This window comes from Oncorhynchus tshawytscha, linkage group LG11, assembly GCF_018296145.1.
Source record: "Oncorhynchus tshawytscha isolate Ot180627B linkage group LG11, Otsh_v2.0, whole genome shotgun sequence".
NCBI classification, from domain to species: domain Eukaryota; kingdom Metazoa; phylum Chordata; class Actinopteri; order Salmoniformes; family Salmonidae; genus Oncorhynchus; species Oncorhynchus tshawytscha.
Genome location: NC_056439.1, coordinates 29,857,806 through 29,870,376, shown reverse-complemented (window position 1 = coordinate 29,870,376; position 12,571 = coordinate 29,857,806). Strand labels below are relative to the sequence as shown.

At 45.8% G+C, this 12,571-nt stretch overlaps 1 protein-coding gene across 1 annotated transcript in view; it reads left to right on the top strand.

Annotated features, from left to right (window-relative positions):
• syne2b (spectrin repeat containing, nuclear envelope 2b) overlaps positions 1-12,571 on the top strand; it is a 144,586-nt gene that overhangs the window by 46,027 nt on the left and 85,988 nt on the right. Inside the window, 11 exon segments of the mRNA XM_042330006.1 lie at positions 71-400; positions 541-885; positions 1,514-1,692; positions 1,777-2,092; positions 3,561-3,725; positions 5,781-6,128; positions 6,335-6,471; positions 6,830-6,959; positions 7,497-7,670; positions 7,764-8,189; positions 8,192-10,711. Coding sequence (XP_042185940.1) covers positions 71-400; positions 541-885; positions 1,514-1,692; positions 1,777-2,092; positions 3,561-3,725; positions 5,781-6,128; positions 6,335-6,471; positions 6,830-6,959; positions 7,497-7,670; positions 7,764-8,189; positions 8,192-10,711 — 5,070 coding nt within the window.

Below are 12,571 nucleotides of genomic sequence, written 5' to 3'. Positions count from 1 at the left end.
TGCTAAGTCTAAGTCCATAATGCTTACTATACTACCTTAGTCTTTACCTAGTGTTTGTGTCTGTTACCAGGCCGTCCTGAGTTCCAGACCTGAGGGAGACTCAAAGCTGCAGGACTTGAGGAGACGAGGTCAAAGTCTGTGTGAACATCAGGACCTGGAGGAGAGCAGGAGACGAGAGGTTCAGCAGACAGTCAGAGACATGGAGGCGGAGTGGGGAGAAGTTCTTAAGGCTGCAAAGGAGGTGGTGGATAAGGCAGAGGCTCAGAGTGTCATAGAGAGGGAAATGATTGAATATGTTACCCAGAAGGGAAGCATTCAGGCCTGGGTCAGAGACCACAAACAACGCCTACACTCTCTGGGCAGCCAGAGCCAGACTGATGACAGAATAAACGTAGCACAGGTAAGTCTATAGCTACTTGTGCCTAAAAAAACGTCAGATATCAAGTCAGTAACACATAGTCAAGTCAGTAACACTTCCAACAAGGTCCGATCTAGCTGAGGCCCTAAGGCACTACTCTTTTTCTGTCTCTCTATCCACAGGCTGCCCTGAGTTCCAGATCTGAGGGAGACTCTAAGCTGCAGGACTTGAGGAGACGAGGTCAAAGTCTGTGTGAACATCAGGGCCTGGAGGAGAGCAGGAGACGAGAGGTTCAGCAGACAGTCAGAGACATGGAGGAGGAGTGGAGGAGAGTCCTGCAGACTGCTGAGGAGGCTCTGCGTCAGGCCCAGGTGTGGTATTCTCTCTCCAGGCAGCTAGAGGCCTTCCAGTCCCTGGAGGAGAACAGCAGAGCCTGGATCCAACTGCAGCAGCAGAACACACACTCCCTGGGAACAGGCACCCGGGGCAGCAAGGAAGAGATCCAGGACAGGCTGCAGAGAGCAACGGTGCGTGTTACACTACACCACAGGATCTTTGTATTGTCACAATTGATTGGCTGATTAAAAATAGGAAAATGTTATGTTAAGATTGCAAAGCCAAATCTTCAAGCAGTTTATACTATTGACTGTAGTCAGACCATTCCTTGTATATTCTGTTGCATTAAAGTCCCAGTGCAGTCAACATTCTGTTTTTCCTGTGTTTTGCATAATTTACAACAGCTGATAAAACTATCAAACTATCACTGTAAAAGTGTGAAAACATTTGATCTGTGTTATTTCCTGATATTTGCTGGTTGAAAATACAATATACACAGGACCTTCTAATCAGCAGGTTTTTCAATGGGGGAGTCTCGGCTTGCTTGTTGGTATCACCAGGTGGTAAATTAGTTAATAGACCAATAACAAAGAGAGTTGCAAACCTCTCTGCCAATAACAGCTAGTTTTCAGTTTTTCCCTCCCTACTCAGATGACTCCCAGACAGTCCTATCAAATGTATTGCTTGAAAAATATTTGTGTATTTTGGACAGTTTTAATGGAAAACTATTACAGTAAGTTACTTAATTGTTACCCAGAAATGATTTGACATTGATATAAAACAGCTTCATTGGGCCTTTAACTCAAATGTCCTCTTCAGGCTGTCCTGAGTTCCAGACCTGAGGGAGACTCTAAGCTGCAGGACTTGAGGAGACAATGTCAGAGTCTGTGTGAAAGCCAGGACCTGGAGGAGAGCAGGAGACGAGAGGTTCAGCAGACAGTCAGAGACTTGGAGGAGGAGTGGGGAGAAGTTGTACACAATGCTGAGGTGGTGCACAGGTACAGTGACATTTTATTGCATTTAAAGGTGTGTAATGAATAAAAAAACGACCATGTGAAACAGATGTTTCCCTGGTGTGTCAGACTGTTGCAAGGTGTGGTGGAACGCCTGGTGACCTGTCAGTACCAGAAGTGTCAAGCCCAGTCCTGTCTGGCTGAGGTCCAGCACCAGACAGCAGAGCTGCCCCGTCACTTCCCCTGGCCTGGGCTGGGAGACCGGGGGCAGGCTGTGGAGACGGCCAGGACCCTGCTGGATAAAACCAGGAACCTGGCCCCAGCCCTGTCTGTCCTCCACACCCAGGGCAAGGAAATGTTCCAGCTTACCCAGGACCCCAGCTGGACAGACCTCTTCTGGGCCACCATGGAGGAATGCATCCCTGCCCTTCTCCAAGAACTGACGGTGGGTGTTAGATCTCCCCACTCATACTGATCAGTGATACACTCATCTGTAGTATTCGGTGCATTCGGAAAGTATTTAGACCCCTTGACTTTTTCCAATTTGTTTTACTATACAGCCTTATTCTAAAATGGATTTGATTGTTTTTTTTCCCTCATAATCATTGTTTTTTTTCCCTCATCATCAATCTACACACAATTCCTCATAATGCAAAAGTATAAAAAATTAAGAACTGAAATATCACATTACATTATGTATTCACACCTTTGACTCAGTACGTTGTGTGAAAGGCCGTACCTATTCACTGACGAAATCCTAAGCAGGATTTCAGGAGAGGGTGCAGTCGGACCACTTGATCCGGCTGATCCCTCACATTTGTTTAAGCACCTTTGGCAGCGATTACAGCCTTGAGTCTTCTTGAGTATGACGCTACAAGCTTGGCACATCTGTGTTTGGGGAGTTTCTCCCATTCTTCTCTTCAGACCCTCTCAAGCTCTGTCCGGTTGGATTGGGAATGTCGCTGCACAGCTATTTTCAGCTTTCTCCAGAGATGTTCGATTGGGTTCAAGTCCGGGCTCTGGCAGGGCAATTCAAGGACATCCAGAGACTTGTCCCGAAGCCACTCCTACGTTGTCTTGGCTGTGTGCTTAGGGTTTTTGTCCTGTTGGAAGATGAACCTTCGCCCCAGTCTCAGGTCCTGAGTGCTCTGGAGCAGGTTTTCATCAAGAATCTCGCTGTCCTTTGCTCTGTTCATCTTTTGCTTGATCCTGACTAGTCTTCCAGTCCCTGCTGCTGAAAACATCCCTACATCATGAGGCTACCATCACCATGCTTCACCTTAGGGATAGTGCCAGGTTTCCTCCAGACGTGACACTTGGCATTGAGGCTAAAGAGTTTAATCTTGGTTTCATCAGACCAGAGAATCTTGTTTCTCATGATCAGAGTCCTTAGGTTCCTTTTGGCAAACTCCAAGCATGCTGTCATGTGACTTTTACTGAGGAGTGGTTCCCGTCTGGTCACTCTACCATAAAGACCTGATTGGTAGAGTGCTGCAGAGATGGTTGCCCTTCTTGAAAGTTCTCCAATCTCCACAGAGGAACACGGGAGCTCTGTCAGAGTGACCATCGGGTTCTTGGTCACCTCCCTGACCAAGGCCCTTCTCCCCCATTTGCTCAATTTCGAATCTCATAGCAAAGTGTCTGAATTCTTATGTAAAAATGTTCTTATAAACCTGTTTTTGCTTTGTTATTATGAAGTTTGATGTGTAGATTGATAAGGAAAAAAATGTCTTTAATTCATTTTAGAATAAGGCTGTAACGTAACAAAATGTGGGAAAAGGGAAGGGGTCTGAACACTTTCCGAATGCACTGTATATTATATAGAAAATGTTATAATTGTAATTTTCCTCTTTGAATCAGTGCCCATTGAAAGACATGTTGGTAATTATAATGTGTGTGTATGTGTGTTCCAGGAGGCCTGTGTGAGGATGGAGGAGGGCATCCACATGGAGAGGCACTGTGCCCAGCTAGTGGAGCAGCATGGGGCAGCCCAGGACTGGCTGAGGGAGCATGTGAAGGGTCTGGGCCCCCAGCCCACAGACAGACAGGCTCTACACAGCTACGCCAACACCCTGAAGGTTAGTTACAGGAGCATGGAAAAGAGCATGAAAGAACAGCATTGTATTGCAATGAAACCTGCCATTTGCTATTAGCTTATTTGTGCATCGCAAAATATCAAATCAAATGTATTTATATAGCTGATATCTCAAAGTGCTGTACAGAAACTAAGCCTAAAACCCCAAACAGCAAGCAATGCAGGTGTAGAAGCACAGTGGCTAGGAAAAACTCCCTAGAAAGGCCAAAACCAAGGAAGAAACCTAGAGAGGAACCAGGCTATGAGGGGTGGCCAGTCCTCTTCTGGCTGTGCCGGGTGGAGATTATAACAGAACATGGCCAAGATGTTCAAATCTTCATAAATAAATAATAATAATCACAGTAGTTGTTGAGGGTGCAACAAGTCAGCACCTCAGGAGTAAATGTCAGTTGGCTTTTCATAGCCGATCATTAAGAGTATCTCTACCGCTCCTGCTGTCTCTAGAGAGTTGAAAACAGCAGGTCTGGGACAGGTAGCACGTCCGGTGAACAGGTCAGGGTTCCATAGCCGCAGGCAGAACAGTTGAAACTGGAGCAGCAGCATGGCCAGGTGGACTGGGGACAGCAAGGAGTCATCATGCCAGGTAGTCCTGAGGCATGGTCCTAGGGCTCAGGTCCTCCGAGAGAGAGAAAGAAAGAGAGAATACTTAAATTCACACAGGACACTGGATAAGACAGGAGAAGTACTCCAGATATAACAAACTGACCCTAGCCCCCCGACACATAAACTACTGCAGTATAAATACTGGAGGCTGAGACAGGAGGGGTCAGGAGACACTGTGGCCCCATCCGATGATACCCCGGACAGGGCCAAACAGGAAGGATATAACCCCACCCACTTTGCCAAAACACAGCCCCCACACCACTAGAGGGATATCCTCAAACCACCAACTTACCATCCTGAGACAAGGCCGAGTATAGCCCACACAGATAATCGCCACGGCACAACCCAAGGGGGGACGCCAACCCAGAGAGGAAGATCACGTCAGTGACTCAACCCACTCAAGTGACGCACCCCTCCTAGGGACGGCATGGAAGAGCACCAGTAAGCCAGTGACTCAGCCCCTGTAATAGGGTTAGAGGCAGAGAATCCCAGTGGAGAGAGGGGAACCGGCCAGGCAGAGACAGCAAGGGCGGTTCGTTGCTCCAGAGCCTTTCCGTTCACCTTCACACTCCTGGGCCAGACTACACTCAATCATATGACCTATTGAAGAGATAAGTCTTCAGTAAAGACTTAAAGGTTGAGACCGAGTCTGCGTCTCTCACATGGGTAGGCAGACCATTCCATAAAAATGGAGCTCTATAGGAGAAAGCACTGTCTCCAGCTGTTTGCTTAGAAATTCTAGGGACAATTAGGAGGCCTGCGTCTTGTGACCTTAGCGTATGTGTAGGTATGTAAGCCCATGTAATGCTTTGTAGGTTAGCAGTAAAACCTTGAATTCAGCCCTTGTAGAGAGGCTAGCACTGGAGTAATATGATCACATTTTTTGGTTCTAGTCAGGATTCTAGCAGCCGTATTTAGCACTAACTGAAGTTTATTTAGTGCTTTATCTGGGTAGCCGGAAAGTACAGCATTGCAGTAGTCTAACCTAGAAGTAACAAAAGCATGGATTCATTTTTCTGCATCATTTTTGGACAGAAAGTTTCTGATTTTTGCAATGTTACGTAGATGGAAAAAAGCTGTCCTTGAAACAGTCTTGATATGTTCGACAAAAAAAAGATCAGGTTCCAGAGTAACGCCGAGGACTCCTGCTTATTATGAAGAAAAAATACATCTGTTTTACTTGTGTAAACTAAAGGAGTGTGTTTTGAATTATTTTTGTTGTATTAATGCTATTTAATCTCTCCTCAGACTAATATTATTCCCGTGGGTACCTTTGCCACTGTTCCACCCCCTGTCATGGTGTATTTATTTGTGCATCGCAAAATATGTCATACTATTGTTTTACTGTATGTGTTTCAGGACAGCTTGTTAAGACCATATTGTCCATATTGCTAGTCTGAGGGTTGTAAATACTGTATGTGCCCTCCTCCCCCAGGCCCTGCTCCAGACTGTCGACAGGGAGGAGAGGGAGATGAGGGAGCTGGACACAATCCGAGACACCCTGCTGAGCCACTGCACCCCTGCCGGTCGTGACACCCTGACCCTGGAGGTCAGCCACCTCCACGACCTCCTCACTTCTTCTGAGAGGGAGATGACGGAAAGGCTGGCAGGCTGCGAGGCCCAGCTGAAGGAGTTGGATGCGAAGATGGCCAAGAAGGCCCAGGGCCTGAGGGAGAGGGCCAAAGCCCTGCAGTGGGAGCTCCGTTCTCTGGACCAGGCCCTGAGCTACAGCGAGCCACACCCCAACATAGCCCAGCTCCAGCAGCACTGGCACAGCCTCAAGGTACCTCCGCTGCTCCAAATGACTCTGCTCTGTTTGGCACTGTACTAGTTCCCATATTACGGTATTTCTTTTTCAACAACTTTAAAATAATCAATGTACACAGTCTGTGGGACAATTGCAACAAAGTAAATACAAATCAATTATAGTTCTATATTGCTCCGAGACTCTAACCTGAGTTTTACACTTGTGATTTCTGCACCCTTTAGAACTGCGAGAGGTCATTGGAGGGGTTAGGGCTTAAAGTTCATGACATGCGTCAGGCTGCCAGATCTGCATCCACAGAGGAGGACCTTCCCGCTGAAGTCATCTCCATAATGGACTTACTGAGCCAGCAGCACGACAGGTACTAGACTTGGCATCCCAAACATTCAGCTCATTATCAAACTGTGCAGTGCACCGAACCTCTTCCTGTTGCTCTCCAAGTTTAAACTCAGCTGGCTCTCTTCCATTTCAATTTCAGTTTTAATTGTTATTACTCCTTTATATCATAGATAACGGAACATGCTGACCTTTCTTTGTAGTTTGAGGGGTAGCAAGTTGCAAAAGATAGAGACATGGAATTCTTATATACATGAGTAGCCGGGATGTTTAGTATAGTAGCTATTAACTAATCTAAGAGATTGTATCAGCTTGTACATATGAATATCCTGTCAGTGTGCTGATGCTATCCTCTCACTCTCTCTCTCTCTCTGTGTGTGTAGTCTGAAGACCAGGTTGGGTGAGAGGCAGAGCTGCTGCACTGAGAACACAGCTCGCTGCCTCACAGCCTCTGTTCAGCTTCTGCAGCAGTGGACCCACTCCTCACCCACACGGACAACCACCTCCATCCAGGTTATAGCACAGGCCTCTCAATCAAACAGAATGAATGTTGATATGAAGTATATTAACGTCTTCAATATATCCAAATCGATATGTAATTCGGTTAGTGTCAGCTTTTGTACTTTCATTGCACAATCTAGTTTTATGAGCATCACATACAATACAATTGAACATTTCCCAGTAATGTTGGCTACCTGGGTATGGGAGCAAATTATTGGAACTGTAGAGGGAACACAATATTCCTGTATGCCTTGCTGAAGTAATTGCCAGGGTGCATAAGTGTGTAGATGTTTTGAATTTGGTCATTATTTCCAATTATTACAGGAACATTATCAAGGACTTTGTTTAGTGCCTATGGGTACATCCTGTAATATGTGACGTAGGTCCACTCACTGTGGTCCATTTGCTAGATTGTTGAAACAACATGAATCAGAGCTAGTGAGGTCAGGGATATAGACTATTCCAAGAACTCAGAGTTGTTGAGAAAACATGGAAACACTCATCACTCACTGATGGTAGAACATGTGACAGTGGTTCTTCCTGCTTCAGGCTGCATTAGAGGAGGGTGTGCAGTTCCAAAAGGCCCTGAAGGAGGTGCTGTCTCACAGACAGTTCCTGGTGGACTGCCTGAAGCCTGACCAAGCAGACAGACTGGAGAAAGACACTACTGCAACACTCAGGGATGCAGACACACACAGCACCTTTCTCACCAAGACTCTGAAAGTGAGAACTTTACTGATCCCCAACCAGTCCATTTTTAAACTGTGTAATGCAACACCATTTTGTATTCATATTTTCTCTCCTTTTCCCTCCCAGGATGTAGCTGAGAAGAGTAAACAGAAAATAGATGTGACTCAGCCCGTTGCTGTCACCTCCGTCCAGACCGAAGACAAACCAGCCGCACCACCTAGGAGGACAGCCAAGACCAAGCAGACTCCCACCCAGGAGAGTCAGCAAGCTACACCACAGTTGCTTCTCCATATCACAGAGAAAAATATACCACAGCCACTCCCCCCTGTCACAGAGAAAATCATACCACAGCCACTCCCCCTGTCACAGAGAAAACATGCCACAGCCACTCCCCCTGTCACAGAGAAAACATACCACAGCCACTCCCCCTGTCACAGAGAAAACATACCACAGCCACTCCCCCTGTCACAGAGAAAATCATACCAGTCAAACAAGAGACTTCAGCTGTCACTGCCATGGCGCATACTGAAGCCCCAAGTTCAGGGTCTGTCATGACACAAGAACTAGCAAAGGAGAATATAACTGCTCTCACACAGGTGCCAAAAGCTGCAGTAGAGCCTAAACAGAGCACGATAGTGACCACTCAATCGGTTGAAACCGACATAACTTCCACCACCATCCAAATACAAGACACCAAGAGTCGATCGTCTGAGAACCTGATGACAGAGAGAACTGCAGTCAAGGAGCATGGTGATACTCATGTTACAAGAGTAGAGACTACAACTGTGAAGACGGTTAGTCAGGCAACTGACCAGATAGACCAGGGCCTTGATCAGGAGACATCTTTGACAGATGCCCTACGCTCACAGCATGCTTACATTGACTCTGAAAAACAACGTAGTCATGACGACACACAAGTAAAACAATCTCAGGTAAAACAAGCTCACGTCCCTGACACAAAAAGCCAAGTGTGTTATGATGTCGACACACCGCAGCCACTAGAGAAGAAATTGTCCTCTGTCATTCTGGACACTGACACTGAGAATGTGCAGACACCAGAGATGTGGCCACTGATGAGCAGTGACACCGCACTTATCATATCCTCCGGAGCAGTAGTGCTTGATACTGACAAAATGGACTCGGACACTCAGTCCACCAGTCACAGTCCACAGCAGACAGAATCACAGGACTCCACTGTAAGGCCCAGTGAACACCCTGAGAATAGGCTTCCTCAGTCCCAGCCGGACAGAGCTGTGGAGAACAAGGTCAAGTATGACACTGAGGAGTTATGGAAGGACAGCAAGACTGAGACTGAACAACCAGACCTTATACTGGACTTGCCTGATGTGGCTCAGCCCACTGCTGTTGCCTCTTTCCAGACTGGAGTCAAAGCACCACCCCCGTCCACACCACCTCGTAACAAGAGAAAAGCCAAGAGCCAGCAGGCCCAGCCCTCTAACACACAGCCTGCTGTGGAGAACAGGGTCAAGTATAACACTGAGGAGTTATGGAAGGACAGCAAGACTGAGACTGAACAACGATACATTGTACTGGACCTGCCCACAGTGAGCGATGTGGCTGTACCTCCTGCTGTCACCTCAACCCAGACAGAGGACAAAGCAAAGGCACCATCCACACCACCTCGTAACAAGAGAAAAGCCAAGAGCCAGCAGGCCCAGCCCTCTGACACACAGCCCAACACAGCTGTGGAGGACAGTGTCAATTATAACACTGAGGAATTATGGAAGGACAGTAAGACTGAACAACGATACATTGTACTGGACCTGCCCACAGTGAGTGATGTCCAGAAAGAGCCTGTTGCTACTGCTGTCACTTCAATCCAGACAGAAGACAATGCTAAAGCACCATCCACATCGCCTCGTACCAAGGAGACAGCCAAGAGCCAGCAGGCCCAGCCCTCTAACACACAGCCTGCTGTGGAGAACAAAGACAAGTATAACACTGAGGAGTTATGGAAGGACAGCAAGGATGACACTGAACAACGATACATTGTACTGGACCTGCCCACAGTGAGCGATGTGGCTGTACCTCCTGCTGTCACCTCAACCCAGACAGAGGACAAAGCAAAGGCACCATCCACACCACCTCGCACTAAGAAGACAGCCAAGAGCCAGCAGGCTACAACCCAGGCCCTTCTACCCCAGGCCTCTAACATACAGCCTGACACAGCTGTGGAGAACAGGGTCAAGTATAACACTGAGGAATTATGGAAGGACAGCAAAACTGAGACTGAACAACGGTACATTGTACCGGACCTGCCCACAGTGAGTGATGTCCAGAAAGAGCCTGTTGGGAAAGAGGACAAACCAAAAGCACCAACTCCACCAGCACCTTCCGTATCACCCCTGACCTCTGAGATAAGTAAACAGAAGGCTGATGTGGCTGTACCTCTTGCTGTCACCTCTATCCAGACACAAGTCGAACCAAAAGCACCAGTACCATCCACACTGCCCCGGACCAAGAAGACAGCCAAGAGCCAACAGTCTCCCACCCAGGACAGTCAGCAAGCTAAGCCACTGTCACACACCCCTGTCAAAGAGAAAACCATACCAGTCAAACAAGAAGCTTCAGCTGTGACTAAACCGGAGAGCAAGGTAATCGGTTCTGATCAACCCAGTCAAACAAAGACACACGTCACTAAGACAGTGCAGTCAGAGAAAGCAGAGACAGTGTGGACTGAAATTGACATATCTCAGGCAGAGGTTAGCAAAGCATGCCTACCACAGACTCAACCAGAACCCTCCAAAGCAACGAGTGACAGAGCTATTGAGGTTGAGGACAAAGGGACCTGGGAAGAGCATGCTAAAGAGTGGAAGGGTGAACATGACCAATGTGAGGTGCAAGAAAGTCTGACCGAACCAAAGGTGAAGTTGGAAGCTACTGCCCAAACAGACAGAAAACAGTCAGCTAAAATCGAAAGTGAGAGTCAGTCAGTGAGTGAAAAACAGCCAAAGAGAGATGCTGCCCAACCAATCAAACAACATGGAGCTACAGCTGCAACTGAGAGCACCAGAAAAGAAGACAGGGAGAGCAGCACTAAAGGCCAGCCAGAGGTAAGTGTGGCCAAATTAGACAAACAACAAACAGATGAAGAGGAGCGAAAGAGGAAGGAGCTCAAGGAGGGACCAGGGCCCAGATTCATAAAACCTTCTGACATTTTTTCCTTAACTATAAAATTAAGCAAAGTTGCTATTCCTCAAAGGTTCTTGAACATTTTCTTGTGCTATTTCCTATGTTTCTCCTTAAGCCAAAAGTTAAGAAGAAATTAGATTCTTGAAAATAATGTTATTGGAAATGTTGTTAATTCCAAGATGGCTCAACCCTTACACTCAGGCCAGTGAGAGAAAAAGCTCAGGAAAGCAATTGAACATATTTAATTTACTCACAAACTTCATCTGAAAGTTTCAGTGTTGATTATTTTAAACCCAAAAACATGTTTTAGAACAGTCATCTCAGTAAGAAATATGCTAACATGATTGCCACTGCTAGCTAGATAGCTAGCTAAAACGGTTGCCTAGCAACACACATCTTAAGAAGATTTGTAAGAAGATATTTGAGAAGTTTGTAAGAAAATCATTCAACCTCAATATATTGTTGAGGAATTGCATTTACAAACTATCTTATGAACGTATTATTTTTTTTCTTAAGAAGCTTCTTAAGTTTTTGTATAAGAAGTGTTTTGGGAATCTGCGCCCAGGCCATGTTGCTATGGCAACAGAGAGCACAGAGAGGGCAAAGCCGGATGGCAGTGACTTGCCACAGGTGAGTCCATTGCTCGCTCACTCACTCACTCAAAGCTGTAAAATACCCCCATGTTTGTTTTGAGAAAGTGTGGGGTTCTATCTCCAGGCTCTGTAATATGAGCTGTATAAGTGAGACAGGCATGATTCTAGTCTGATTTATCTCTGGGGTTCTGTGGCACATTGTTCTAAAGGACAAAACATTTTGAATGCCCCTGTACCTCAGAGCAGCTAGGAGGGTTAGAGGTCTTACCTAGAGAGACAAAGAGAGGACAGAGTGAAATAAATAGTTGGAAAGATGAGCGTGAATACAGTGAGTGAAGTTGCTTCAGGGAAGTAATGTTATTGTCAAAATTGTATTAAAACCACCACGTTTGCATGGCTCTAGGTGGAAAAAAAACACATGTTCTTTTGTGTGTGTTGTAGCTTGGGTCTAAAAAGAATGCTTAGTCTTTTGTTAATGACGTTGATAGCTGTTGATAACGTTGATAATGTTAATATTTACTCCCTTGTAATGTTCTCACTCATAATGCAGCAAAGGACAACTACCCAAGGTACTTTTAGATGGTTTAAGAATACAATGTAGTCTGAACAAAGAACAAGGGCCTGTGCCCTCTTGACCATAGACTGTATATACAGTGGGGCAAAAAAGTATTTAGTCAGCCACCAATTGTGCAAGTTCTCCCACTTAAAAAGATGAGCGAGGCCTGTAATTTTCATCATAGGTACACTTCAACTATGACAGACAAAATTAGAAAAAAAATCCAGAAAATCACATTGTAGGATTTTTTATGAATTTATTTGCAAATTATGGTGGAAAATAAGTATTTGTTCACCTACAAACAAGCAAGATTTCTGGCTCTCACAGATCTGTAACTTCTTCTTTAAGAGGCTACTCTGTCCTCTACTCGTTACCTGTATTAATGTCACCTGTTTGAACTTGTTATCAGTATAAAAGACACCTGTCCACAACCTCAAACAGTCACACTCCAAACTCCACTATAACCAAGACCAAATACTATGACCAAGACCAAAAGTTTAGAAACTTTTGTTATTGACCAAATACTTATTTTCCACCATAATTTGCAAATAAATTCATAAAAAATCATACAATGTGATTTTCTGGATTTGTACCTATGATGAAAATTACAGGCCTCTCTCATCTTTTTAAGT